This window comes from Lonchura striata, chromosome 20 (genome assembly GCF_046129695.1).
Source record: "Lonchura striata isolate bLonStr1 chromosome 20, bLonStr1.mat, whole genome shotgun sequence".
NCBI lineage: Eukaryota > Metazoa > Chordata > Aves > Passeriformes > Estrildidae > Lonchura > Lonchura striata.
Window position 1 is genome coordinate 5,549,252 of NC_134622.1, and position 27,681 is coordinate 5,576,932.

General features: G+C 54.7%; 1 protein-coding gene across 2 annotated transcripts; it reads left to right on the top strand.

The window, feature by feature from the left end:
• SH2B2 (SH2B adaptor protein 2) lies at positions 1–23,362 on the top strand. 2 transcript variants are annotated; one of them, XM_077787492.1, is made up of 10 exons: positions 1–46; positions 605–734; positions 9,431–10,318; positions 12,589–12,690; positions 16,775–16,866; positions 18,968–19,062; positions 19,245–19,427; positions 19,555–19,748; positions 20,452–20,623; positions 20,993–23,362. In XM_077787492.1, exons 3-10 carry the CDS (start codon positions 9,458–9,460, stop codon positions 21,304–21,306), a joined length of 2,013 nt encoding a protein of 670 aa, XP_077643618.1. In that variant the 5' UTR covers positions 1–46; positions 605–734; positions 9,431–9,457; the 3' UTR covers positions 21,307–23,362. The 2 variants fall into 2 exon arrangements, with proteins under 2 accessions (XP_077643618.1, XP_021406623.2); XM_021550948.3 differs by lacking the exon at positions 1–46 and adding an exon at positions 201–223.
• Positions 23,363–27,681: the final 4,319 nt, after the last annotated feature.

The following is a 27,681-nucleotide window of genomic DNA, read 5'->3' on the forward strand; positions in this document are numbered from 1 at the left end:
GTCCCCGGGCCGCCCCCACCCCCGGCTGGGCCGGCCCCCGTTCCCGGTGAGCATCGCCGCCGCTCGGCGGCCCCGGGCCCGCGGGGCGGCGGGCGGGGATGGGGCAGACCCGGCTCGGCCCGGGGGTGGGGGGCTGCGCTCCGCCGGCCCGGGGGGCTGCCCCGGGGATGCGGGTTCCCCCGGGGATGCGGGTTTCCCCCGGGGATGGCGGCTGCAGCCTCGGGTGGGTTTCCCCCGCGGTTTGGGGGTGGCGGAGCCGGCGGGGGGCACGGGCAGCGCGCAGCCCCCCGCACGGATGCTCCCGCATTTTCGGCGGTGTTGTCTGCCTGGCTTTGCAGGCTGCTCCGGAGGGGCCGCGGCGGCCCCGGTGCCCCCGGCCGTGGTGTCCCCGCGGGCCGGGACAGCCGCGGCTGCCGAGCTGCCCCAGCCCCGCGGGAAGGGCCCTGGCAGGCGTGGGGGACTTTCTGCCCGGCCCTTCTGCTCGTTTCTGGTTTTGGCGGAGGCAGGCTGGAGCCCTGCTGGACTGTGGCTTGGGGGAGGTGAGATGTGCCTGGGGATATTGCTCTGCCGCCGGGGATTGACAGCCTGAACCTTTGCCTTGCAGGTCCCTCCCTCCAAGTCGCTCTGGTACTTCCTTCCAGTGTGGAAATCGATCGGTTGAAGTTATGCATTTGACCTGCAAGAGCCACGCTGCCGGTGCTTCGGGGATCTTGTGAACTGGAACGGGAAAGGAGGTAAAATGTCCCTGTCCCGCCAGCACCCTGCCCAAAATCCCCCCGGGCCCTGCTCCTGTGTCTGAGTGGATGAGGAGCAGCTGGGGGAGCTCAGCCTGGGGAAAGGAGGCTCAGGAGGGACCTTCTCTCTTTCTACAAGTGCCTGAAAGGAAGTTGTAGCCAGGTACAGCTGACTAGACAAGAGGAAATGGCCCCAAGTTATGCCGGGGGAGGTTTAGTTGGATATTAGGAAAAATCTCTTCGCTGAAAGGCTTGTCACAGGCTGCCCAGGGCAGTGGTGGAGTCACCATCTCTGCAGGATTTAACAGAGGTGTGAATGTGGCACTAGGGGACATGGGTTAGTGGGGGCTTGGGCAATGCTGGAGGAATGGTTGGATTGGGTGATTTTGCATGTCTTTTCCAAGAGAAATGATTCTATGATTACTCAGAACTCCCCTTCATAAGCATTTTTGGTTTGGTTGTTGGGAGAGTGAGGAAGGACCATGGATATCTGGGGATGCCTTTCTAAATGGGAATCGTCCTCCTAAACCACACAGCCTCTTGCTCAGCCCCCCTTCCCTGTGGATAGGGCACATTTGTACAGATGGGTGGGTGCGTGCTGCCAGGAGGTCTGCTCGGATGGGATGGCAAGTGCCCTTGGACCTTCCTCTGTGCCCTTCAGTGGTATTTCCCAGTGTCTCACCATCACTGTAACACAGCAGAGGAGCCCAGGGCTACCACTGTTTCCTTAAAAAAGCTGCATAATCCTCTCTGCTCCAGCCTGGGGAGCACACAGGTTTGCCTACCCTGCCTGCTGTCTCAGCCAGCTCAGTGACCCCCGTGCCATCGAGGAGGGTGTCAGCCCTGGTCCCATCCCTGCCTGGTCAAGGCTGTGGGGTTAAAATCATGGGAGTTCCTCAGCTGGTTCAGGGCTGCAGTGGCTGCTTGACTGCAGGGCCACCTCTTCTGGCTGATCCCCTGGGCCATCAGGTCTGTCCCCTCTTCTCCTGGACTGTGAGCACCCTCGTTGCAGCGTGGTCTTGTCCAGCCTCCTCTTGTCCTTCCTCCTTGGAGGCAGAACACCCATGTCTTCAAGATGAGGATGTTTCTGGCTAGTGCCTTTCCTCTTCCTCCTCTTCTTCCCAGCAGAAGCAGAGAAACCAGATGATGGTTGCACATCTGCTGGCCCTGCTGACTCAGGCTGGCTGGGGTGCCCCAGGGCAGTGCTTCCAGCCCCGAGGTTCCTGCATCATTCCCCTGCTGCTGTGGGTGCCCTCACTTGACCTCAGCTGCTTTCCCAGCCCATGGATGCCACTGAGGTGCTGGGGTATGTTTGGAGACTTGTCCCTGGCTCAGTGATCCACTTCCTTGTGCAGGCAGTGTGCCCCCAGAAATTCAGTCCCAGCTGGCTCCATCACGGTGGAGAGGAGGAGAGAACATGCCTAAAGGGAAGACTGCATCCCACACCTGATTTTTGCTAAAGGGAAAATCAGAAGGGCTTGGAGAATCTGCTTGCTCTCATGCAGGGTCTGGGTTTGAGATGAGACTTGACCGGACCCCCACATCCATTCACACCCACTGGTGAGGGGACAGGAGAGGGACCCAGTGCCTCCACCCCAGGGTCCCACTGGGGATCTGTTTGTGCCCTGCTTCACTGGGTCCAGACAGCATTTGGACCCTGGGGCAGCAGGGGGGCTGCCATGGTACCCCAGAACCCTGGCAAGAGGGGTGGCAAAGTCAGACACAACCTGTGAATCCCTCTGCCCTGGTCATGGCCCTGCTGGGTATGAAGCTCTGCCTGCCCAGGAGCATCCCTGCACAGAGAAGAGATAAAGGATATTTGAGGTTGGATCTCCAGCCAGGGTTGGCAGCTGTAACAGGGTGTTTTGGCATCATCTGGTTGGGGGGGGTGGGTTCAAAGCCCACTGGAATTTTTATTTTGCTTAATACACCACTTAAGCAATTAGCAGTGATTGTAGCAGTCCTGGGTGAGGCGCTGGGTAGAATTGAATTTCCCCAGCTCAGATACCATTAGGCAGCAGTTTAAGGCTGTTTGCAGGCGGGTATGAGACAGTGATGTGTGTGGGGAATTAGATCTGCAACGTAAAAAAAAAAAAAAAAACATAATAAGAAAATTTCCTACACAACTGTGTAACTTTATCTCATGTTTATTATGTGCTGTAATTGAAAAACAATCTTAGGGGTTTCACTGACATAATGATGGGGGATCCCCCAGTGATGATTGTGCTGTATCCGTCAGGATTTGTTTTGCTGAGTGTCCACTCAGCTCTCTCTCCCCCAAAACCCCCAAAGAGCTCCTCCATGGCACAACAATCCCCAGGGCAGGAGTAATCTCTTCTAAAGAGTTTGCACTTGCTTTGGGAAGTGCAGCTGGGTTGATGTTGCAGGGCTTTTCCTTTAAATCCCCAGAGTTTTGGGTGCATGCAGGGGAGGGGGCTGAGCAGATGAATCAGATGAATGCTGCTGCTGCTGTTTGGTATTTCTGAGTGCAGGAAGGGTCTGCCCACAGGTACCAGGTCAGTGGTTAATGTGTAACAGGTGTGCAGGACACTGCACCCACAGCACGCCAGCCTGGAGGGGGATGGATGGATGTGCAAATAGTTTTCCAAGGATGGGAAGGCGAGAGGAGGAGGAGGGTTTTGTTGTGGGCTGAGGGCCGGAAGGAAATCGAGGCTTAGCGAGGGAAATGTGAGATTGCTTGGTTGGGGACAGGGCTTCTGCTGCTCCTCGGGGGAGGCTCTGCTATTGTGGTGGTTAAAAATAGACTTTGGACTGGGTAGTTTTTTCTGTGGGAAGCTCTCTGGCTGGAGACAGGCACGTGAGGTGGAATCCAAATGAGGGGGAATGGACAACAGCATCTGACATCCTTCGCCTAAAGCTCTGGGGCTTGAATTTTATTTTTTTTTTCCCCAATAGCTTTTTCTCTGGGGCATTGAAGGGGGTGTCTCTGCTTTATTCCCAGACACAGCCTCCAAGCCCCAGGAGGCATTCATGATGCCCAGATGCACCAAAGCTTTCCTGATCACTGTCACTGCACCCTGGGGTGCTGAGGTGTCCCCCAGGTCCCACAGCACCAGCAGGTACCCAGTGGGTTGAGTGGCTTGGATGATGCTCCAGCCCTGTGCATGGGCTGACAAAGTCGCTCCCTGCAAGCTGGATGGAATTTCTCAGGGAAAAGATTATCTAAGATCCAGTGGATCTTATCTATGAACTTGTCTTTATTTTCCAGCAGCTGTCAGCACAGGAAGTACAACATCCACCGTGTGGGATTTTGGAGGGGAGGGAGAGGAACAACCCTGTAGTATGGTCAGAGAAAATGGGAAAGGGAAATGGAGAAAATCTCAGGTTTTACTGGGGGTTACCTTGGGCCCATCTGCTCATTTTCAGGAGCATTGGTTCCTGTGGGGTTGGAATCAGGATATCACACAGAGCTGTGGGGACACCCTTACGTGCAAGAGAAGGAAAGGTTCATTTCTTGCCCATTTTTTATTTTGAAGATGTGTCCCATCAGCACCTCCACCCAAAACCTTGTCCTGTCCACCCAGCAGTACTGGTGCTTTGGGTCATCCTTTTTAAGAGCTGGGCTGGCCAGTGGGACCCCTCACTGTGCAGGAGAAAAAAAACACAAGGAGCATTTTCACTCCAGAAAAATGTTTTCTAAGCTGCAGGTGACAGGTAGACCCTGAAGTTGCCTTTGGGCAGGGAGTTAAAGCATGCTCCTGCTGAGGGGTTTGTTCAAGGCAGGTGGTTTGACTATAAAATTGGAGGCCAAAATGCTGTTCAGTTAATATTTTAGTGGGATGGCCGGTAAATGAGAGGAACGTTTCCATTTCTATCTGGTTCAGACAGGCAGTCTGATTTAAGGTCACAATAGTATAAATAGTGCATGGAGAGTAATCAGCTTCTCCCATGCCAGGGCTGTGGTCAAGGGTCCAGGGGGGTGTGAAAGCAGGAGGTGGCTTCTGCTTTTGTTCCCTATGGTTTTCTCTCCCTCTGCTCAGCCTCTGCTAAAGCTCGAGGGCTGGGAAGGCTCCTGGAGGTGACAGAGGGAGGTCACTTGGTCTCAGCTGTGCAATGTGGGGAAGCAGCTCCTAGCGCGCCTCACCCCACTGTGCTTGCACAGCAGGACCGGGATGGTGGCCCTGCCTGTGTCCTGCCGGCGGTCCGGCCGTGCTGCTGTGTCCCCTGGCCGCCTTTGGCCGCTGTCCCTGTGGCCAGGCTCCCCGGGAGCTGCCGTGTGCCAGCAGCATCCCTCGGGGGCCGGGGGTATCGCCTTGCTCCGCGCCCTGCTCGTGACTCGGGGATCTCCTCTGGCACGGCACGCTCGGTCAGGCGCTTTCCTGGGGCAGCAGGTGCCTGGCTTTCCTCACGTCATTCCCGCGGGATTGGGGTGACCAGCTGCAGCTTTGAGTGGCATCGATCTTGCTGGAAAGCCAGCAGCCTTGCTGGCCTGGGATCTCCTTGTCCAGCAGCCAGGCTTTGCCTCCTGCGCCGCCTTTTCCTTTGGATGGATGGATGGATGGATGGATGGATGGATGGATGGATGGATGGAGGGATTCAGCTTGCTGCTCACAACCTCCAGCAGACTCTGCTTTCCCCCCACTGAGTTTCGGATCACTTTGTCCCAGCCTGGCTGTGCTGGGCGGAAGGGAAACATCTCTTTATTAGGGTTGTTTCCTTAAATAAAGCCATCAGAGCCGGCCGTGCTGGGCATCCCATGACCGGGTTTGCGCATTCGGGTTATTTACACCTCATTAGATGCTGGTTCCTCCCCACGCCTCTGGTTCAGCAAATCCCAGTGGCTTTGTTGTTGCTCCCTGACTCCTGCTTCAGCGGGGAGTTGTTTTTTTATGGTCTCCTGCGCTTCTGCTGACAGTTTAAATTTCGTTTCTTCTTGAGGTCAGTAGCTTTGCTTCGACTTTCAGAGTATTCTGTGTGCCCCCTCCTCCCCGGAGCAGGGGATGCCTCAGCACACCTTGGTGGGAGAGGTGTCCCAAATCTCTGCCAGCAGCTGGCTCCCACCTGTCATCCCAGCCTATGTTTCCACCTGGCAAACCACAGAAGATCTTTATTTTTATCTTCTCAAGTTTTGCCTCAGTTTCCCAAATGACAGAGGCAGCAGGCACAGCTCTGCCCTGGGAGGAGTTTGGGGACTCGTACAGGTGGGTTAGGAGCCTGTCACTAACCTTATGCTGTGGCTGCCACTCCATGGCTTCTTCCTGACAACAAACCACCCCATTTTATATATTTATTTTTCTGCCCTCTTGCATCACCCAGGCCAGGGACTCAAGGCTGTGGCCCTTGAGCCAGTTCTGGAGTGGGCTGATGGCACTTCCAAAGGGATCTGGCTCCTTAGAAAGGTGCCTGGACTGCGCTGCAGCCCTCAGGAAGCTGGGCTGGCAGGGGATGGCCCTTTCCAAAAAGCAGTTGCAGATTTTGCTGCTTATTTTCATCGTGAGCTTATTTTCGTCTCCACTTCCACCGCTCTGCCCGGGGATGCTGTCTGTGGCATGACAAGTTATTTCAAGAAGTGGGGCAGAGCTGTTGGTATGGAGGGGAGTGCAGGCATCCAGATTAAAGGTAAATCTACACAGATAATTGGGAGCCTGCTTCCTGCAGAAATCAGGTGAATCAGGGGCGGGGATGGCTCTGCACTCCCAGGGGCTGCCCTTAAACCACCCCACTGACTCCCAGCCCGTGCTGTTGGATCCTGGCTGGGGCTCCTGGCTGTGCTCCGGGCAGGGGGGGTTGGATATGTGACACAGGGATAGTAATCCCTGCCGCCGCCTCCTCAGACCTGCCAGATGTCTCTCCTCTAGGCTTCATTTTTATAAATTGGCCTTTTAAAGTCTGTCATCCCCATGCAGATGAAAGGAAGATGCTGTGATGCCTCTGTGTGTGCGTCTCCGAGCCCGGCTGCCATGCCTGGGTCTCCTTGAGGCTTTTTGTTTGGGCCTCTTTCTTTTCTGAAGTGCCTTTTTTTTCCTTCTTCTTCTTTTTATTCCCTTAACCTCTCAGAGTCTGTTAGCTTGCTATCCCCTTGGTTTCAAACAGGCAGGCCCTGAGCACCAGTCCCTCCTGGAGAGAGGGACGGGGACCTGTGTTTTCCCCCAAATTCATGGGAGGGAAACCAGCAAAGACCCTGGGGGTCAAGACCCCAGGAAGATGCAAATAAACCCATCACTGAGGGGCTTTTTCTTACCCCCACAAGTCCCTTGCTGCTCTTTTCCCCTTTCACCCTTTCCCTCTCCCTTGCTCTTGCTGTGACTGCTTGGATTGGCAGCAGGAGATTCCTTTTAATCTCCCTTTTCTCCCTGAGCCCAAATACCCCTGGCCCGTGGCCTGGTGCCAGGGCAGCTCCTGGGCCATGGCAGAGCTGGGGTTGTGAATTTTCAATTCAAAGGGCAGAGTCTTTAAATCCTCTGCTTGGTGATGGATGGATAATTAGGAATTTCATTTGCTGGGCGGGTAACGAATGAACAAACGGCTTTGCCTTTTCTGCTGCTTTGCTGATGTTTCTTGGGGAAATTCAGACACTGCTCCTAAACTGCAGGGATGGGTTTTTTCCCAGCTGGCATGGCTCCCTGCTCAGGTCTCTGGGAAAGCCCTGTGATGCTGGGGAGAGCTTTGCCAGGGATTTCTGCAGGAGCTGGAGTTCTGCTGATGTTGTGGGATGTGAGGAGCTAGTGCAGGCCTGTGTGTGACCTGTCCTCAGTGCCTCCTTGGCACAGCCAGGGCACTGGGCTGAAAAATGGTGAGGAAATGCCACATGTGTCATGTTTCTGGTGGGATTGTGTTGCCTGTGTGAGTCTCTCTATGTTTGGGGGGGTGTGTTGAGAGCCACTTTCTGGGATGGTGCTCCCAGAGAACTCATCTCCATAGGGATGTGCTGAGGATTTGGCAACCAGCTCCTGGCTGCAGCTGCTGCTCTGAATCCCAGCCTTCAGGGCTCAGTCCTGCCTGGGGTCTGGAGGATAAGGAGCAGGTTATGCCAGTCCCCAGTGCCTGTCCCGATCCCGTGGCTTGTGCCGTTCATCCGAGCAGTAATTAATTACTGGCCGTGTAAGCTGCTGGCGGGGTACGGCGCGTGATTTATTAGCAGGAGTAATCCCTCGCCAGCAAAAGAGCTGCTGTGTGAATGGAGAGCAGCAAAATCCAGGGAAAGAGCTGCTCTGTCAATGGAGAACAGCAAAACCCGGGGGAACTGTCCTGCCCTTCCAGAACTGGATCCCACAGGCACAATCCCTGCCTGGAGCAGGGCAGCCACAGGCACCCTTGGGCTCAGTGTTTGAGCCAGCTGAGGTGGATTTGCCAACCTGCTGCCCTTGGAATGGAGGAAGGAAGGTGTCTGGACACAGGGACCAGGTGTTTGGGGTCATGGGCTCAGCAGTGCCCCAGCCAAGGCCCACCAGCACCAGCAGCCATGAGCAGTTTTGGCACTGAGAGGTGATTTTTGAGATGCAGTCGCTGCTGGGGTCCCCCGGAGGAGGATGTTCATGCTGCCAGGTAGAGATTTGGGAAGTGCAACATGAGCACCAAGCTGGACTGTACACATACCCTGCTAGTCTCACAGCCACTGGGAGAAGGACCAGTGTGGAGGTTGGGCAAAGTGGTGCTTCTCCCAAGGCTCACAGGTCTGCTCTGTCACTCCTGTCAGCTTCTGGTGTGCTCCTGGGTCTGGCTTCTGTTCCTTTTCCCCCTGTAGCCCACCTGCTCATTGTCCTCTGCTGAGGACCTGTCCTGGGTTATCTGTCAGCTGATGCTCAGAGGGGAGGGTGAAATCCCAAAATTGATGTGGCAAAGGATGAGAGCAGAAATAGAGACTGGAGAGAAAGAGAGGGACCAGCTGCTGGGTGCAGGGGGAGCGTGCTGCCCTGGGTGGATACTTCCAGGACTCCAGTGCTCCCTGCCCCTGTGGAGAGCTGTGCCAAGCCCAGGCAGACACAGAGTGAGAGGAATCCTGCAGGCAAACGCCCCTGGGCTTCTCCGCTTGGGGACTCCTTAGCGGTTTCATGAGAAATCAATAAAGCTTTTGCATGGTCATAATGGTAAAATAAGTACAATTTATGGCTGCTGCCAGGGCCAAGATTTTTTCCTAGTGGATGTGGTGGAGAGAGAGCAACACAGACACTTTTCCTTTGCACTGGAACTGCAGATCAGCTCTGGCATCATGGCTAGGGCTGACCTCCATTTTGGGGATCAGGGTTGATGTCCATGTTCATGCTCCTGTTTGGGGGGCAGGCTGGGTTGTCCATGTCCCCATTTGTGGGGGACAGGATGGCTTGTCTGTGTCCCTGTTTTTGGGGGACAGGATGGGTTGTCAGGGGACAGGCTGGGTTGTCCATGTCCCTGTTTTTGGGGGACAGGCTCGGTTGTCCATGTCCCTGTTTTTGGGGGACAGGCTGGGTTTTCTGTGTCCCTGTTTTTGGGGGACAGGCTGGGTTTTCTGTGTCCCTGTTTTTGGGGGACAGGATGGGTTTTCTGTGTCCCTGTTTTTGGGAGACGGGATGGGTTGTCCGTGTCCCTGTTTTTGGGGGATGGGATGGGTTGTCCGTGTCCCTGATTTTGGGGGACAGGATGGGTTGTCCTTGTCCCTCTTTTGGGGGACAGGATGGGTTGTTCATGTCCCTGATTTTGGGGGAAGGGATGGGTTGTCCGTGTCCGTGCCACACTCAGGCCGTGTCCCTGTCCCACAGCCCGCCGGCAGGTGGAATGGAGCAGCCATGAACGGCGATGCCCTGTGCCAGGAGCCCTCCTCCCCGCTCCCCGACTGGAGGGAGTTCTGCAAGCTGCACGCCCAGGCAGCCGCCGTGGACTTTGCCCAGAAGTTCTGCCAGTTCCTGAAGGAGAACCCCCACTACGACACCCCCGGGGCAGAGACCTCCTTCTCCCACCATTTCACCGCCAACTTCCTGGACATCTTCAGCCTGGAGGTCAGCCGGGTGTTCGTGTCTGACTCGCCCACCAAGTACAACATCGTGCCCTTCGTGGGGCTGCAGAACTGCCACGTCCCCTACGGGCGGGAGGTCACCCCGAGGAAGGAGGAGACGTCCACGGAGTCTCTGGACAGCATGGACGCCCCGCTGGGCGCCAGCCGGTACCTGACCCCAGCCCAGCAGGTGCAGGCTCACAAGGTCTCCTCCTACGGGCAGTCCCGCAGCTCGGAGGACGTCTCCATCCACGCCGCTGCCAAGCCCAAGTTCAAGAAAGGCTTCTCCCTGAGGAACATGAGCCTGTGCGTGGTGGATGGCATGAAGGAGATGTGGCACCGCAAATCCTCTCCGGAGCCGGGCGCCGAGGCCGCTCTGGGCGGCCGCAGAGCCGACAGGGAGCCGTGGCCGGCCGGGGGCAAGGAGCCTGGGGACCCTCGGGAGAAATGGACACACAAGCTGCGCCTGTCCAAGGTGCCCTCGTCCAAGGTGGAGCTGGTGGACATCCAGAGGGAGGGGACGCTGCGCTACATGGTGGCCGATGACACGAACTGTGTGGGGAGCTCGCAGTGGCAGAAGTGCCGCCTCCTGCTCCGGAAAGCGGTGAAGGTGGAAGGAGAGAGGTTCCTCCTGGAGTTTTATGTCCCTCCAAAGGTAAGCCCTGGCTTATGGCCACCGTTGTTTTTTTGAGAAATTGAAGCAGCAGTGGGGCATTGCTTGGGGTTTTTTTTTTTGTTTCCACTGCTGAGCTAGGCTGAAATCCAGCTCTGGTCTGGAGGGAGATCTGGTACTGCGTGGCTGAGGTGCAAATGGATGGGAAAATGTGCTTGAAACCATCCAACCTGCAGGCCAAAATGAACCTTGCACTCTTGGTGTTGGTCTGTGCCTCTCACCTTTTGAGAAAATATAAAACATGAGTTTAAACTCGAATGCATCTCTCTGGAGAGCAGCTCAGCATGGGTATGGATGGTGGGCATTGCTCTGAGCTGGACTGAGAGCTTCCCCAGGGTCCTGGCTGGAAGGAAACAACCCCAATGTCCATGGTGCCCACTAGGGAGTCTATGGGAGAGCTGGAGAGGGACATCTAACAAAGGCATGGAGTGACAAGACAGGGGGAAATGGCTTTAAATTGAAAGAGAATAGGGATGGGTGGGACATTGGGAAGTAATTCTTCCCTGTGAGAGTGCTGAGGCCCTGGCACAGGTTATCCCGAGAAGCTGTGGCTGCCCCTGGATCACTGGAAGTGCCCAAGGCCAGGTTGGACAGGGCTTGGAGCAACCTGGGCTAATGGAAGGTGTCCCTGCCCGTGGCAGGGGGTGGAAAAGGGTTCCTTCCAACCCATTCTGTGATTCCGTGGATGGAGGATCTGATGAAGCCTGGTTTGTCAGCTGCACCAAAGAGAAAATAAACTTGGGTTAAAATGGAACAGCTGCTGCTCTTAAAACATTTAAGAGGGAGCTCATAGAGGGATTCCTTTTTTAGCGTATCTTGATTTGCCTCTAAAAATCAATTTTGAAATTATTTTATGGCAACTTTTATGAACATTGTCTGCTCTTCTGTTATAATCACACCCCACTTTGGTTTACAGCTTTCTCCTCTCATCCCATCTTGCTTTCCATCTGGCAAATGTAAAAGTGGCACCAGTCTGGCACAGCTGGAAAAAAACTGCTTTTTGCTTCAGCAGCCCACAGCTTTGTTTTCACATAGACCCTACAAAAACTGTGGCCATGTCTTTAAACCTTTAAAGGGAAGAGCCCTCCTGGAGAGGAGAGGGTTGGAATGAGGTGATCTTTAAGGTCCCTTCCAACCCAAACCATCCTGTGATTCTAAGACCCTTCTCTGGCTCAGGGCTGAATTATCACCTTGTTTCCCTTCCTTTCGAAGCAGCTGCTGCTTCCTTTCTGACCTTCTCCTGTGCAAACACCGAGATGGAAAAATTCCCCAGGGATGGGCAGAGCCTTCTGAGACGTGTCTGCAGGCAGCACTGGGGCTGGCAGAAACGAAACATCCTGCAAGGGAAAAAGCAGTTTCTGTTCTGTCTTGGATTTATTTATTTTTATTTCCCAATAAAAATGGGAACTGAGCCCGTTATTGGTAACTTGCAGCCTGGAGCTCCTTGCTGGCCTCATCCCACCCACTGCATCCAAGGCACCAGGCGCAGGTTGTGGTGACTAAATCTCATCTCTGCTTCCTGCAGCTGCAGTGCTCCAAATCCCAGACCCCTGGAGGGGACCAGCCCTGGAGAGCAGCTCTGCAAGCTCCTTTGTGGGGATTTGTTATAATTAAAACAAATATCTGGGGAATTTGTTGCTCAGCAAACACTTGGAGTGGGAGGCACCGGGTCTTGCCTCCCCACCGAGGCTCCGGCGGGTGCCAGGGGCCCTGGGGGAAATTCATTTTTCTTGATTTTAATGTAATTAAAATTCCCTGCATGGCTGAGGCTGCTGCACTGTAGCTGCTTGGTTGAAATTCTGCTCCTGTGCTGGAGAAACGAAGCTGCTTCCTGCATGGGAAGCTCCCCCCATCAGACAGCACAGCTCTCTCCATCGGGAGAGGGTTGAAAATGAAGAGAAATTAAGTGGTGTTGGCAGAGCTGGCACAGCAGCCTGCACTGGAGCAAGGAGGGTGGTTTGGCAGTTAAAAGCACCTCCCTGCCTTCCACTGGGCCTCCTCTTGGTTTAATTCACAGAGCTCAGAGTTATCAGGCACGGGAGGGAAATCAATGCTGTTTATTCCCCCTCTGTAATAACCATACAGGCTGAGCTGATCTTGCCTCTGAGAGCCCTGCTGCATTGTCCCCAGGGACAGTTTGATTCAATTGAGTGACTTTTTTTTTTTTATTCATTGATTTCTTTTAATTTATTTTCTTTGGTTTTTTTTTTTTTTTTTTTTTTTTGTTGTTGTTGTTGTTGTTCTTTTCTCAGGCTTCCAAACCCAAGGTGAGCATCCCGCTGTCGGCCATCATCGAGGTGCGCACCACCATGCCCCTGGAGATGCCTGACAAAGACAACACCTTTGTCCTAAAGGTGAGAGCAGGGTGTGGATCCCTACAGGAACTCCCCTCTGCACCTGCACCCTGCAGTGCAGGAGGTTCAGTCCCCAAAGGGCCCGTTGCCTTGGCTTTCAGAGCTGAGATGCCAACAGCACAAATGGTCCCCACAGGATCCCTGCCTGCTCCAGCTGACACTGGGGTGTTTTGGGATCAAGCTGTTTGGATTTCACCATGGGGTTTGGCTTCTCTGTGTCACCAGGAGATGGGTTAAATCAGTGATCTGAAACAACCTGCAAGGGAAGATGCTCCTGGGTGCAGCTGCTTGTGGTTTTGTGGCTGCTGCTGTCCCGGATCGGTGACATGTGGTGGCTGTTCCATTGACACAGTGTGATGGCCCTTAGTGCTGTGGTCTGGTTGATAAGGTGGCATCTGGTAAAGGTTGGACTTGATGATCTTTTCCAGCCTTAATGATTTTATGGGAACAACTCTGTGGGGCCAGTAAGACCCTGAGGATCAGCCACACATGAGGCTGGGGCCATAAGCAGAGAGTGAAAGTCTCTTTATTCAGAATTTTCCATATCATGCAATTAATTAGCTCTATGCTGCCTCCTCTGCTGGAAGATAACAGCTTGTCATGGCAGAGTAGGGCTGAATTCTGCAGGGTCTTGGACACCATGACCATTAGATTTCAAGTATTTCTGTGTTCTACCTCTTCTAAACAAACTCCCTCTCTCCCTGATGCTTCTCCCCAAGAGCATGTGGCAAAGCAGAACAGAGAGGCCAGGCCTCCCAGCTGAATGAATCTGCTTGAAAGCTCAGAAAACTATGAAAGGAAAAGAGGAGGAAGACTGAGCCTGGCTTTGTGAAAGCTCCCAAGCCTTGAAATCCACCTGGCCCCAGAACACACTCCCAGGGGAAATTTCTTTCCATCAAATCCAGCTCCTTGTCAAGGTTACACAACTTCTCTTGGCACCTTCCCTTCCCCCGAGGGCTTTTTGCTCTTCAGCCTCAGCAATGGTCAGTGTCCACCATGGGCACAGAGGCTCATTCAGCTGTTGTTTCTGTGCCTCAAAGGCCAACCTCAAGTGTCTTCTATTTTCCAGACTGACCAGCCCAAGGTCCCCCTTGCATTCCTTGCAGGCTCTGGAGATGGAACACCCCAAAGTGTACATGGGGCCATGGCCCAGAGCAGATGGGAAGGATTGCTTCTCCTTTCTTCTTCCTCTCTGTCCAGCCCAGGCTGATGCAGTTGCTTTCCTCATGCCGTGACGATGATGTTGACTCACATGCAGCCTGTGGGCTGGTGTGACTCTGGGATGGATTTTGCAGAACTGCTCCCGAGCCGTGGTTCCCCAGCCCACACACCCACGGCGATCGCTCTGAGCCCAGGGCTCACCCTGTCCTTGAGCTGGAGGCTGCTTTCAGCTGCTTCTTCCACTTCAGCTCTGACAAGTTCATTTGAATTCTTGCCTGGTCCTCCAACACACTTGCAGTGTGATGTCATCCATGAATTGATCAGGCATCCTCGCATTCTTTTGTGCTCATCACTGAGGCCTTTGATGGGAAGGAGCACATCCCATTGCCCACTGGCCATTGACAACCCATCAGCCATCCATCTCTGCTCTTGGAATATGGCTCATCAACTACTTCTTATCACGTTTTCTAGATCCCCTTACAAGCCCCACCTCAAATCTGTCACATCATTGTCCAAAGCTGTTCAACACCCAGGATGTGCCACTGCTTCTCCCTATCCCTCGGGCTGTCACAAGCATGAGCAGATGAGCTTGGTCATGACAGATCCTTTCTGGGGGGTTTCAGCTCTGGGATGCCTCCTCGGGGCTTGTGATGGTTGATTTCTTGGGCTGCTGGAGGAAAATTTTGTACCTGCCCTGTTCCATCTTCTGAAGCCAGACACAGTCTCTCCTCTCCCACTGCTAACAGCTTGGTGACTGCTCCAGCCATTCCTTTAATACACTTCTGGAATGCTCCAAACCCTGCCAGCTGGAAAACACCTGCTTTACCAGGTACCTCCTGCTCCTGCCCTGTCCTGGCTCTCACCCTGCCACAGGGGAATTGATCACAATTGATCCTTTGAGTGAGCTGAGGCAGCAAGCATGGCATGGAGCCCCCCAGCCAGGATTTGCTCTCCCCTCCTGGCTGTTGGCACAGGATGCTGCTCCCCTTTTTCTCACATTCACTATTATTTGTGCTTCATTTTCTGCCTGGGTCCTTCTTTTTGCTCTCCCATTCCCCCTTTGCTGGCTGGACTTGCAGAGGGGGTGAAGCACCCTCGGTCCTGGCGTGCAGGTTAGGTGTGCAAGCTGGGTGCTGTGGTTTCCCTTTCTGTGTGATGTGGAGCCCAATCTCAGTCTTCACACACAACACACAGGTTATGATGGGTAGAAAAGCTCCTGCCTCATTTAGGGAAGTTATGATGGGTGGAAAAGCCCTGCCTCATTTAGGGAGGTTATGATGGGTAAAAAAGCCCCTGCCGTGTTTGGGGAGACCACACTGAAACAGTTCCTGCCTAAAAATGAGCAGCCAGCATGTCCCCAGAGCCCATCAGACACCAAACACATGCAGTTTTTTCCATTGCACAAGCAGGTGCTTGCAAAATACCCAAGCCCTGCACGTGCTTTGCTTGCTCTCATGCTCTGCATGAGTGAGCAGCTCCATCTCCCACATCAGCTTCATGCCTCAAAAAACCAGACAAGAGCCTTTCTTAAGTTAAACAAACTGGAGAGGAGGATCTTTGCTACTCCCCTCCACCTCTTTTCAGGACAGGGTCCAGCTCACTGCTCAGCCCCAGCCAGGGCTCTGCTCTCTGCCCTCCCTGCTTATTTTCAGGATGGTGATTCAGTTGTTTGTGATTAATTTAATTCGCTTGGAGGTTGTCTCAGCTGGCAGTGCGACACCCTCCTGGAGTCAGGGCTGCTCTGCCACCTCGGGAACATGATGTTTAAGGCTCCAGAAGGGATGCAGGGAAAGCTGCCAGAGGCACACAGCATCTCAGGGCATCTGAGTCCACTGATGTGGAGCTTCTGGGTTCTGCCCAGACCCAGAAAGGCACAGCTCCTTTTGGCCTTTTGGACAGTTTGGAGGCTCTTCTGTGTCCTAATTGTTTTTTTTTTCCCTCACCTGTGAAAGGGGGCTTCTCTCCCACTCTGTTGCAATCAGAAATCAGAGGCCTCATGGACCAGCAGGCAGAACAAATAATGGAGGAGAAGTTTTAAACTCCTGACATCTGGCAGGGTTTTGGGGCAGAGAGCAGTGTGGCTTCTGCTGTACCTGTGCAGAGCTAGTTTTGAGGGGACACAGGTGCCCCAGGAGCGAGGGATGCTGTCTGTGCTTGGGCATAATGCCATGTACCCCGATGCTGCCAGCTAGGTGTGTTTTTTCCATAGAGGCTGTAAAAACCTTGTAAAAAACTTGCAATGTATTTGCTGATAACAGTGGGATGGGGTTTTCCTCTGAGCTCCAGACTTGGTCAGGGGTCATCTTGGATTCTTCTCTGTGGGTTACCCCTTGGCACTCCTGTGCTGGGATGGGGTGGGACACTGATCCTCTGGGTCACCCTCAGCACCCCTGTGCTGGGATGGGGTGGGACACTGATCCTGTGGATCACCCCTTGGCACTCCTGTGCTGGGATGGGGTGGGACACTGATCCTATGGATCACCCCTTGGCACTCCTGTGCTGGGGTGGGGTGGGACACTGATCCTGTGGATCACCCCTTGGCACTCCTGTGCTGGGATGGGGTGGGACACTGATCCTATGGATCACCCCTTGGCGCTCCTGTGCTGGGGTGGGGTGGGACACTGATCCTCTGGGTAACCTCTGTGCTGGGGTGGGACACTGATTCTCTGGGTCACCTCTGTGCTGGGGTGGGGTGGGATACTGATCCCTGGGTCACCCTCAGCACCCCTGTGCTGTGCTGGGGTGGGACACTGAGCCTCTGGGTCACCCTCAGCACCCCTGTGCTGGGATGGGGTGGGACACTGATTCTCTCCTGCTCAGCTGGGGTGCTGCTCAGGGAGTCTGGCTGGCTTGTGGGTGTGTTTTGCCTCGGGGTGGGGGGCAGCACCCTGGCACAGCTGACTGCATCCCACATGGCCTGCAGGTGGAGAACGGGGCAGAGTACATCCTGGAGACCATCGACTCCCTGCAGAAGCACTCGTGGGTGGCTGATATCCAGGACTGCATCGACCCTGGGTAAGGATTGCTGGGGAAGGGGCTCTGTGGGGCCAAGCTGTGGTGCCTGAGCACAGGCTGTTACCTAGATGCAATTTTTTCTGCTTGGGAAGTGCCTAGCTCACACCAGCAGAGGTCTGGAGGCAGAGATAGCAGCCTGTGTTTGCCAGGGGTGCAGAGCACTGGCTACCTGTTCACCCTTCTCTGTCCCATGTCCCCTCAGCCTGGCAGAGGCAGGTGACCTGGAAATGCAGCCTCAAAGCAGGAACATCCTAACACCCACCTTCTGAAGCTTTTATACCATATTTGAGCTATTTTCCATGTTTTCTTTCCAGCTGAACATCCCTGATATATTTAAGATTCTGCCAGTTGAATTGATTTATTTGTATTTATATCACAGTGGCATCAGTGTTGTCACTGGAGTCATAACTCAGCCAAAACTTCTCATCTGCTGTTTCGTCAGCACATGCAGCAAATTGTGTTAGGGAGGTTTGTGTGCCTGGTGCTGCTGCCCTTCAGCTGGCTCAGACAGGCCCAGCCTTGGGGAAACCCTGGCACTGCCTTTCTTGGCACAGCTTTGGAAAAACCAGGTGCCCATGCTTTTAGCAGTGAAAACATCAAGCAAACCTGGAACAGAGGCTTGGAAAGGCTTCTCCTCCCTCCAGGCTGCCTTTGCCCCCTCCTGCTAGAGAGAGGCATTTGGTCACCATGGAGGCTGCACCTCACAGAGAGGATGCGCTGCTGCATCTTTGCTCCTTTTGCTGTTTTCTGAAATCTGTAATTCATTGGCAAGGATTGCCAGAGCAGCTGTGGCTGCCCCAACCCTGGAAATGTCCAAGGCCAGGCTGGACAGGGCTTGGAGCAACCTGGGCTAGTGGAAGGTGTCCCTGCCCATGGCAGGAGCGAGATGAGCTTTAAATTCCCTTCCAGCCTGAACCACTTTGTGATTCTGTAAGTGCAGAAGCACTGCTGAGGCTGGGCTGCTGATGTGAGGTTGGGAAAAGGCCTTTTTTCCCCTCACTCCATGTTTCAGTGCTGCTTTTCCAGCTGGAGTTGAGCACCACGGCCGTGCTCCCCTCGAGCCGCCGGCCTCACCGCGCCAGCCCCTCGCCCTGCCCCGGCAGCCTCCCAGCCCTTTCTGTTTGCTTAGCGCCCAGCGCCGTCCCGCTCTGGCCTCCGGACGTGACTGTAAAGCAAATAATAATGAACTCCAGAGCAAATAGTAATGAGCTGTTTAATACACCGACACACACGCTCGGTGCCAAGAGCGAATTCTCAATCAGCTCCCCGTGCTTTTGCCAAGGGCTGCGTGCTGGAGCCGCCGCGTGAGCGCCCAGCGACGGCTTTTCTGCAGAGCGCCGTTGGTTTTGCTTTCCTTCCTCCCTTCTTGTTTTTAACTGGCTGCAGCTGAATGACTCCCAATGGCTGATTCACTCACTGGCCACTAAATAATTCAGCAGCCGTGTCCCCTCTGCCTGTGCCCACGTGGCCCGTGTGAAGCAAGAGCAGCCGAGTGCTGTGGGCAGCTCCAGACTCTTGCTGGTGGCTGGGATAAAAATAGGATGTGGAGCAAGCTGGATGCTTGTGCAAGAAGGGTGCTGAAGTGCACGAGGAGGGCTGGCAACAGGGATGCTCTGAGTGGCTCCCTGGCTCTATTCCCACTTGCTTGCCTTGCTCCAGGCTTCCTGACTTAGCGTTTTGTGTCTTTTAGGGATGTCATTCCCGTGGTTGGGTAATTCCCTTTGCAGAGGGTGAAAGTGAAAGCGCCCTCGGATGGGAAGGTGTGTGGGTGCAAAACAAAGCAGGGAGAGTCAGGGTAACAGCTTTCCTTCCAAACCCACAAGGCTGCAGCAAAATCCTGCAGCTGGAACCGACCAGCATGACCCGTGCAGTGTGGGCTTTCAAGGGTTTAATCCCTCCCACGCTGGTTTCTCACCCTCAAAAAGTCATGTTTGGTGGCTGCTCTGCCTCTCAATGGTCTTGGTGCAGTGGCAACCCCTTGGGAGGAATTCAGGGGCAATAGGATGTGCTCTTGGATCACACTGGAATTTTGTGAATTCCCATTCCATGCCAGTGAGTGAAGGTGCCACACGTGTGTGTCTCTGTCTGTGCTCTCCTCCAGGGACAGTGGGGATGACATTGAGCTGGTGTCCTGTGCACAAGGACCCTGTCTTCCAGGCAGGACAACCTCGTCCAGCTGTGAGTTCCTGAATGATGGTAAGGAGCTACATCTGGGAAAGTCTGGGAGTCCCTCAGAGACATAGCCTAACCTTCAGGTGCCTCTGAGATCCAGGGGTATCCTATGCAGTTGCCTGCAGGGCAGGACAGCCCCCAGCTTTGCCCAGTGATGGTGAGTGATGCTGAGCCATGAACTCATCCCTCTGCAATCTCCCTTCCAGAGGTACCCAGGCCACCAGACAGATGTGCCCTGCCCAGCGCTCACAGCACTGCCATGGCCACCTCTGTCCCTGTGCCCCACAGCCGGGGCAGGGACTCCCTGGGGGAGCTCCTCACCCACGTCCCACTGGAAAGTTTCCTGCAGACGCTGGAATCCTCCCCCACCGCTGGTGGGCACCTCACAGGTACTGGGATGCAGGATGCAGCCCCAGCATCTCACTCTGGAGGTGCACAGAGGGAGAGGAGGAGGGGGCAGGAGGAGAGGGGGTGATGTTCAGGTGCTCCCTAAAAACCTGCTGTCCCTGCGGGCAGGGGAGGACAGCGAGGCTGAGGCAGAGATCAACCTGTCTGACTTCCCCTGGTTCCATGGGACTCTGTCACGGATCAAGGCAGCCCAGCTGGTGCTCTTCGGGGGCGCCCGCAGCCACGGATTGTTCGTCATCCGGCAGAGCGAGACGCGGCCAGGGGAGTATGTGCTGACCTTCAACTTCCAGGGGAAAGCCAAGGTGGGCACCCTCTGCTTCTCCGTGTCCTCTGCTTCTCTGTGAATGTTAGTGCAAGCTCTGCCCAGAACCTCAGGTTCCTTCTTGTTCTGTGGGTGAACCCAAATACAGCAGCTCTGCAGGCAGCTGCACCCCCAGCAGGACATTCCTCAGGACCACCTGCCCTCGTGCCCCAAGACCCCTCTGCATCCTTCTACTTTCCCAACTGGATCAGTGCCTGTCATGTGAGCATATGGATAAATACCCATGGGGGCTTAGCCTGGCACAACTTCCCCTGCCCTCTCCTTGTCTGTTCTGTGTCCTGAAGTACGCAGATGCACTGAAAAACCAACCACAAGCAGTTTTCTGCTGGGTCCCTTTTCTAGCAGAGATTGCCTGTTCTTGTGACCTTGCAAGAAGTATTTCAGGTGGACTAGAGGCTTTCCCAGGCTATCTGTGACCCCAGGATCAGAGCTTCAGCTGCTCTGGTTATACCCAAACAGCCTTCTCTGTGTTTCTTTATGGTGTTCATTCCCAGGAGGGGTCAAACTGCTCCTGGCGATGCAGCAAGTGAGGTTTTACAGGAAACCCCCTGCAGCAGAGTAAACACAACAATCCTGTGTTAGGAGGAAACCTCCCTTGGCTGATGGAGGTGGCGCCTGCAGATTGCAGGGGTGGGTCTCGCCCTCACGACCCCCAGCTCACGCCCTGTCTCCTGCACTTGCAGCACCTGCGGCTGTCACTGAACGAGAGCGGGCAGTGCCACGTGCAGCACCTCTGGTTCCAGACCATCTTTGACATGCTGCGCCACTTCCACACGCATCCCATCCCGCTGGAGTCGGGCGGCGCGGCCGACATCACCCTCCGCAGCTACGTGGTGGCCCAGAGCCCACAGCCCGGTAGGTGCCAGGGCTGGGCAGGGAGGGCTGAGATCTTGTCCCTAAAAAGGGCAGATCCATGGGATTCCGTCCCTAAAGCAGTGCCCTGCTGATGTGTGTGGCTCTGGAGGTGTGCCAGGGTGGGTGCGAGGTGGGCACTGAGGCCCACGCAGCAGCAGGGTTGTGTCGGTGTGACCCTGTCCCTGGCTGTGGGTCCGAGTGCCCTGGCTCGGGCAGGAGAGGAGCAGAGACATCTGCAGGCTTGGAGCATCCTGCTATGCTGGGAGATCGTGGGAAGGAGGGTTGGAGAAGAACAGGTCAGGGATGGAGAGGGAGGGGGCTGAGCCCACAGGCAGCACCGGAGGGCTCAAGCTCCTGTTTCCCTTGCAGACACCGGCCCCCCGCCACCCCTCGTGTCGCAGCCCCCCGGCTGCCGGGTCGACCTGCCACCTCCACACTACTTCTGCAGCACAGCACCCACAGGCCCGCCGGTGCCAACACCCGCTGAGGGGGTGGCCGTGACCCCCACTGTCCCGGTGCCCGCACCCTACCACCGGCTGGAGGGTGCCCTGGGCCCCCGGAGCCGCAGCGACAGCGCCGAGCGCCGGCCGGAGCCTCCTGCCGCCGGTGCCGAGGACTACCACGAGGCTGACAGCGCCCGGAGCCGCACCCGGGCGGTGGAAAACCAGTACTCCTTCTACTGAGCCCCCGTGTGGGGCTGCATGGTGCGGGGAGCGGGGCAGCCGTGCCCCTCGCCGCTGCACCGGCCTCACCACCTCCTCCTGCCACCACCAGCCACCCAGCCGGGATGTCCTCCTCGCTCCTGCTGCTTTTGGGAGCTGTGTCAGCGGTGGGTAATGTCCCAGCTGGACCTGGCGCCAGCCCCAGGGTTGGGGTAGTGTTGGAGGTGTGGGAGGCTGAAAGAGTCAGTGCCATTTTAGAGCTTGCAGCCTCTTCTCCTTCCCTCCGGACCAAGAGCTTTCCCAGGGCTGAGCTGGGCTCCCTGCATCTCCTCCTGGGTGTGACCATTGTGGGATGGCACCCGAAGCTGTGACAGGCTCCATCCTCCAGCCAAAGCACCTTGGCATGTCCCCTGTGGGGCGAGAGCCCAGCATGGCCAGCATCCTTCTGGCACCATTGCCCTGCAAACCAGCTGCCGAGGGACTTTTGGGATGAGCATGGAAATGTGTCAGATGTCCATGCAGAAACTCTTCTCACACACATGGAGCACTGAGAGGGTGCTGCTGCAGAGGCCTGAGGGTTTATCTGGGCTGGCTTTTGGGCTCCCTCTGGGGCACGTGTTTCCTACCCTCTGACAGAAGAAGGTTTTTGTCCAAAGCTTAATGAATTGCATTCAAGGAAGGGTTTTCCTGCTGTCTTGCCTTTTCTGTTCCTTTGTTTCCTTTCTCTCCTTGCTGTACTAACAGAGAATCCCTGGATAACCCTTCCATCCTCCCTTTCTTCCTTGATTTTTCAAAACCTAAGCTCTTCACAAGGGTATCAGCCTTCTGCCTGCTCTCTGCCACAGCTGGGCAATATTTTCCATTGCTCAAGGCAAACCTTGGAAAATACGACAGCACCTCCTCTTTGCATCAGTTTTTGGTCTTTCAGGATGTCTCAGGGGGTCAGGCAGAGGCCAGGGGCTGTGTCCAGAGGTGAGAAACAGCTTTGATTTGCAGGTAAAAGCAGGTATTCCTCCTTGGCTGGGCTCCCAGGAATAGAAACACTACACTGATTGTTTTCCAACAGGTCATGGAAGCCCTGAGGATGGTTTGTGCCTCATGGGGTAGGAGATCCTCCAGAAGGGCAGGGTGTGTGTTTGCACACCCCCTTGGTTTGGCTGACATAGCTTGTGTTACCCAGCACCAGGACTCCTGGCTGCTCATGTGGCAGTGACGGGAGTGACAGTGCTCATAGGACCTGAGCCAGGTGGCTTTGGAGGGTCTGGACAGGTCTCCAGATAGAGCAGACCCTACCATACCCAGATAGAAGTTACCACTTAGTTTAAAGATGTACAAGCCGAGCCACAACCTCAGGAAAAAAAAAAAAAAAAAAAAAAAAAACTTGAATTTGCCTGGAATTGGGTTGGGCCAAATTTTTATTTATTAGGTGCCTTCTTTCCTCAGCTAGCAAAGCGTGTCCCCAGTGCTTGACTCACAAGAGGAGAGGGGAGGTGTCTCCAAGGCTCCTTGCCTCCTCCTGTGATGTGAGAGCTGCCTTTCTGGCCCATGGATGTGTGAGACGATCCTGGTGGATCCCATTCCTGCAGCCAGTTGCCACCTTCTCCCCAAACACATGTCCCTTCAGAGGGCAGCAGGAGCAGTTTGTTCTGCTGAGGGTATTTCCCCTTCCTCAGCCCAGCTACAACACAGGGAGAGGCTGGATGCTCTTAGTTGGTGGGTTTAGCACACATGGTGGGTGAGGGGAGATCTCCAGACCTGACAGACATCATCACTCTGGTTCTTCACTGAGGCCCCAAGGGTGGGATCCAAAAGGCTGGAGGGGAGCACTGCCTTACAGACCTTCAGATTTTGCCTTTGTTTCTCACTTTCTGTGTCACAGGATAGGAAAATGAGGGGGAAGCAATGATCTGCAAGCAAAAAATGTTAATTTGTAAATAGGGAAGAGTCTGGAAGAGTTTACTGTTGTGTAGAATAAATTAATTTTATTTAAAAAAAAAGAAAAGGGAGGGGGGGACTTGTTAAACAAATGGAGAACTCGAGTTCCGGTTTTAAAATAAAATCACTTGCAAAAACAGCATGTGAGCAAGAGCTTTGGGCTTTGCTGGATTTGATACCTAAAAAAAAAAGTAAAAACAGAGGGAAGATGCTGTCATGTCTCATGTGTGCAGACCTCATTGCTATCTCTGGGCAGCTGGGGCCAGGCTGGGTCTGTCTCTGCCTGCTGTGAGAAGAGAGGAGGAAGGGAGAGGAGAGTTCTCTCTGCTGAGCAGAGGGAGGAGGAGGAGGGTGGGTCCAGGCTGTGGAGGACAAGGTTTCCTCTCCTTCCAGTCTGTTATTTACTTTGTCTGGTGCATCCCCCAAGCAGCAGGGTAATTGGGAATGAGCAGCCCTGGGCTGTGGAGATGCCCCTCCCATGCTAAAGGCCTGTGCTAGCATCTCCCAGCAGCTCCCCATGGCCTGTCATTCCCCCTCCTCTGCCTTCATCTCTCCTGGGTGAGTGTGCCTCACGCTCTGACGTTGTATGTCTTTCTAGTGTGCTCTTTTCTGCTGAGAATCCCCTGGGAAAACTGGAGCATTGTCCCAGACTGTACTGTGACAGCTAAGCAGTGACAGACGCAGCTAACACATGGCTTTTGGGGGGGTGGAGGGAGCTGCTCAGCTCGGTAATCAGGCCATGCTTGTGTCATGATCCATTCACAAAAACATTCCCTCCCCAAAAGTCACCAGAGCCTTTTCACCGCTCTTGGAGAGCTCATCCATCAGGAGCTGGGCAGCTGGGGAGGTGACACTGAGGGCTGTGCCTGCAGGACAGCTGCTCCTCCTAGCTCACAGAAAGCCATTCACACCTCAGCTTATTAGCAAATTGACTAATTACAGCATCAGTCTTGCTGGAAAACATCCCTTTCCTTTCACAGGGTGTCTGGAAGGGCAGGAGCAGGACAAAACAGCATCGAATGCAGAGATTTGATGGTGAATCAAGGGGAAAGCAGCCTTAGCGTGTGGGCTGGATTCCATGCCAGCAGTGCCCTCTGCCCATGGCTGGAGAAGGACAGGGCTGCAGGGATGCTGGGCTGGGCTGCAGCAGTGCTGGTGCTGAGCTGTGCCCTGGCACATACCATGAACAGGACAAAAATGCAAAGGGATTTCAGCAGCAGCTGCCCACGTTTCACGTGGGTGTTGGAGCTCCATGGCTGCTCCTGCCTGATGTGCAGGTTCTGTCTCAGCAAAGGATTGCAGTGCTTCCAGAAGGATCCCTTTAAGTAGGAGAACTCCTCAGAAACACAAATGAGCTTTTTTGATAAAGAAGCCTAGTTTTGTTCCAAGTGACCTATGAAAACACCATGCTGTTCTAATGCAAATCCACAGACCCCAGTAGGCCCAGTCCTGGCCAGAACCCAGCCCAGCACTCTGATTCTGTGGGCTTTGTATTTTGATGAAATACTTTCTATTTTTGTATGACCTAAGTAACTGTCTTGCACCCCTCCCCAAAGTTTTTAAAAGTAAATTGTGCAGAATGCATCCAGAGTCTACACCAACTCCCTTGAGAGTGAGATGTTCCCAAGGTCTCTTTCCCCACGGTTTTGGATGACAGGCAGCTGCCTGTTTGTTTCCTGGGGCTGTGAGCTGTGGCTGGAACAAGCCACTGCTCTGGGCAAGTGAGTTCAGCTGCTCCCTGCACTCCTGAGGCTGCCATTCTGCCTTCCTCCCATGGGGACTGGCACAGGAGGGCCAAGTCCTGGCAGCTCATCATTTACAGCCCTGCTGTGAGAAGCTGGGCGTTTGGAGAAGTGGCTGGAGGAAGAAACAGGTGAAACGTTAGGGATTAGCTGTGCTTAGGACTAAGCACAAAGGAAACTCAATTGGTTTGCAGCAATTCTGCTTTGTAAAACAGTCTGCGGTGATTGAGAGGGGACAGGGGACCTGCTGTGGCCTCTGCAACAGAGCTGGTGTCTCCCTGGCAGGGCTGAGTCCAGCCTGGCACTGGATGGTTTCTGTCCTGGTGTGCTGAAGACGACCCAAGGCTGGGAGAGCCGCAGGCACAGGAGCTGGCAGACAGCGTGGAGGAAGCTGTTTGCATTGCTCCAGCCAGGGCTGAGACTGCAAGGATGCCTTCCAGGACCAGCGGCCAGCTGGGAACTCAGCCAGCACTAAATTCACACCATTCTTTTACAAATCAGGTTGGTAAGAAAAACACGAGACACAAACTAGTGTGATTTCCATAGCAACCTCAGCGGAGGTTGAAAAGTCTTTTGTAAACATAGGGCTGAACCTGAGGATCAGCTACGATTTTCTCCACAGAAAGGGGAAGAGAATGGAGGCTTAATAAATTCAGGCCATACAAATGAACTATAAATCTGAGAAGGAGCCATTCCCAACCTCTCTGTTCCCCTTTCTGTCACCTTCTCCACATGCACAGCACGAAGCTGTCTGAAACCCAGAGCCCAACTTCCCGGCTCTGGCTTATCTCCATAAACTGCACAAAGCCTTATGCCCCTCTTCCATTGCAGCTGACCTTTACTGGCTAATTCTGTGACGCACACACAGCCCCAGCACATGCCATGCCATTTCTGTAGGGCCACAGCAACTTGAAATGAAATTTGGCTTGCAGTGGAGGCCTGTACTGCAGCCAGCTCTGGCTCCTCTTCCCCACCATGGCTTCCTCCAGCTCCGTCAGGCAAGCGTGGATTTGGGTGTACCAGCCCTCAGCTCATCCAGGCGCTGGTCCTGCAAATCCCAGGTGTGATTATGGATGCAAAGAGCACAGCATCCCCCTGCTACCTGCCCACAGGGCAGGGCCGTGCTGTGGGCAGCGGTGCTGCCATTCATCACTGTCAGCAGACAAAGCCCGCGGGCCGCGCTGGTTAATGACCAAAGTGACACGAACAGATGGCGCAGGCAGCCTGCCATGGGGGCACCAGGAAGTGCTGTATCGCTTACACCCTCACGGGGAAGGGATTTGGCAGGGCTGAGGGTGCCAGTGAAAAACACACTGAATTTTCATGCTGCTCAGGCTCTGCTGGACAGAGCACGGCAGATGCCGGAGCTGCCTTGCTAACGTGGCCTGCTGGGGACAGACCGCAGCCCTGAGAACGTGCGTGAGGGGACAGGGGACATCAGAGCTCAGCTGGGGCAGCAGCAGGATGCACAGCTACAGCTGAGACATGGGAGGAGTGATGCAGGGAACTGCGTTTTTGAGTGTCTGAGGGAGGGTGTCAAAGGCTGGAGCCAGGCCCTCCTCAGTGGTGCTGAGCCATGGGATGAGAGGCTGGAGTGTTGTATTGCACTAAAGGGTTCAATTTCACACTGGAGCACAGGCAGTTCCACCCAAAAATGAGACAGAAGCCTGTTGGAGCAAGCCCAGAGAAAAGAAATCAGATGGAGGGGTGGAGCACCTGAGAGAACTGGGATTGCTCAGCCTGGAAAAGAGAAGGCTTCGGGGTGACCTAATTGTGGCCTTTCAGTACCCAAACGGACAGAAAGATGCAGAAAGGACTTTGAACATGAACTTGTAGTGACAAATGGGGGAACTGCTTCAAACTGAAAGAGCGGGTTTAGATGAGATATTAGCAACACACCTTTGCTGTGAAAGCGGTGTTGTTCTGGCACAGATAGCCCAGAAAATCTTTGCTGTATCTCTGGAAATGTCCAAGGCCAGGCAGGAGAGAGCTCTGAGCAGCCTGGTCTAGTGTGTGCATTCCTGTCCACATCAGGGGGTTGGAATAGGAAGATCTTTAAGGTCCCTTCCAAACCAAAGCATCCTCTAATTCTATGAGGAAGAACTTCTTCACTGTGTGGGTGATCAAGCACTGGCACAGGCTGCAGAGAGGGTGTGGGTGTCCCCCAAAAGCCCTCTGCACACAGCCCTGAGTGCCACACTCAGGGGACTGCGCTGGAGCAGGGGGGTGGACTGGGTGACCCCAGTGGTCCTTTCCAACCTGAACCATTGTCCTGTGACTCTGTGCTTTCAGAGAATCCCAGTGAGGGTGGCAGAGCGCTGGGACAAGCTGCCCAGGAAGGCGGTGGAGTGTCCCTGTCTGGAGACATTCCAAACACACCTGGACACACTCCTGTGTCACCTGCCTTGCCATACAGCTCGGTGACCTTGCCTTCAGCCTCTGTCCAGGCTGCAGAGTACGGACATTAGGACCGTGATTAGATATTGGCACAGGCTGCCCAGTGAGGTGGTGGAGTCATCATCCATGGAGGTGTTCAAAGAAACGACTTGTAGGCTGACAGGATGCTGACAGGGCAGAAGTTGGATTTGATGACTCCAGAGGCGTTTCCTTGGTGTCCCTGTCCCCCCACAGACCTGATTTGGTGGCTCTGTTGGCGCTGCAGGCGCCGCACAGGGATCCCTCACTCGGGGATCCCTCACTCGGGGATCCCTCACTCGGG

Excerpts from the sequence above, each read along its gene's own strand:
- SH2B2 (XM_077787492.1), top strand. The coding sequence starts at position 9,458 with ATGAACGGCGATGCCCTGTGCCAGGAGCCCTCCTCCCCGCTCCCCGAC. Across the intron at positions 19,063-19,244 it reads CTGTGAGTTCCTGAATGATG|AGGTACCCAGGCCACCAGAC; the intron begins GTAAGGAGCTAC and ends TCTCCCTTCCAG. Across the intron at positions 19,428-19,554 it reads CGCTGGTGGGCACCTCACAG|GGGAGGACAGCGAGGCTGAG; the intron begins GTACTGGGATGC and ends CCCTGCGGGCAG.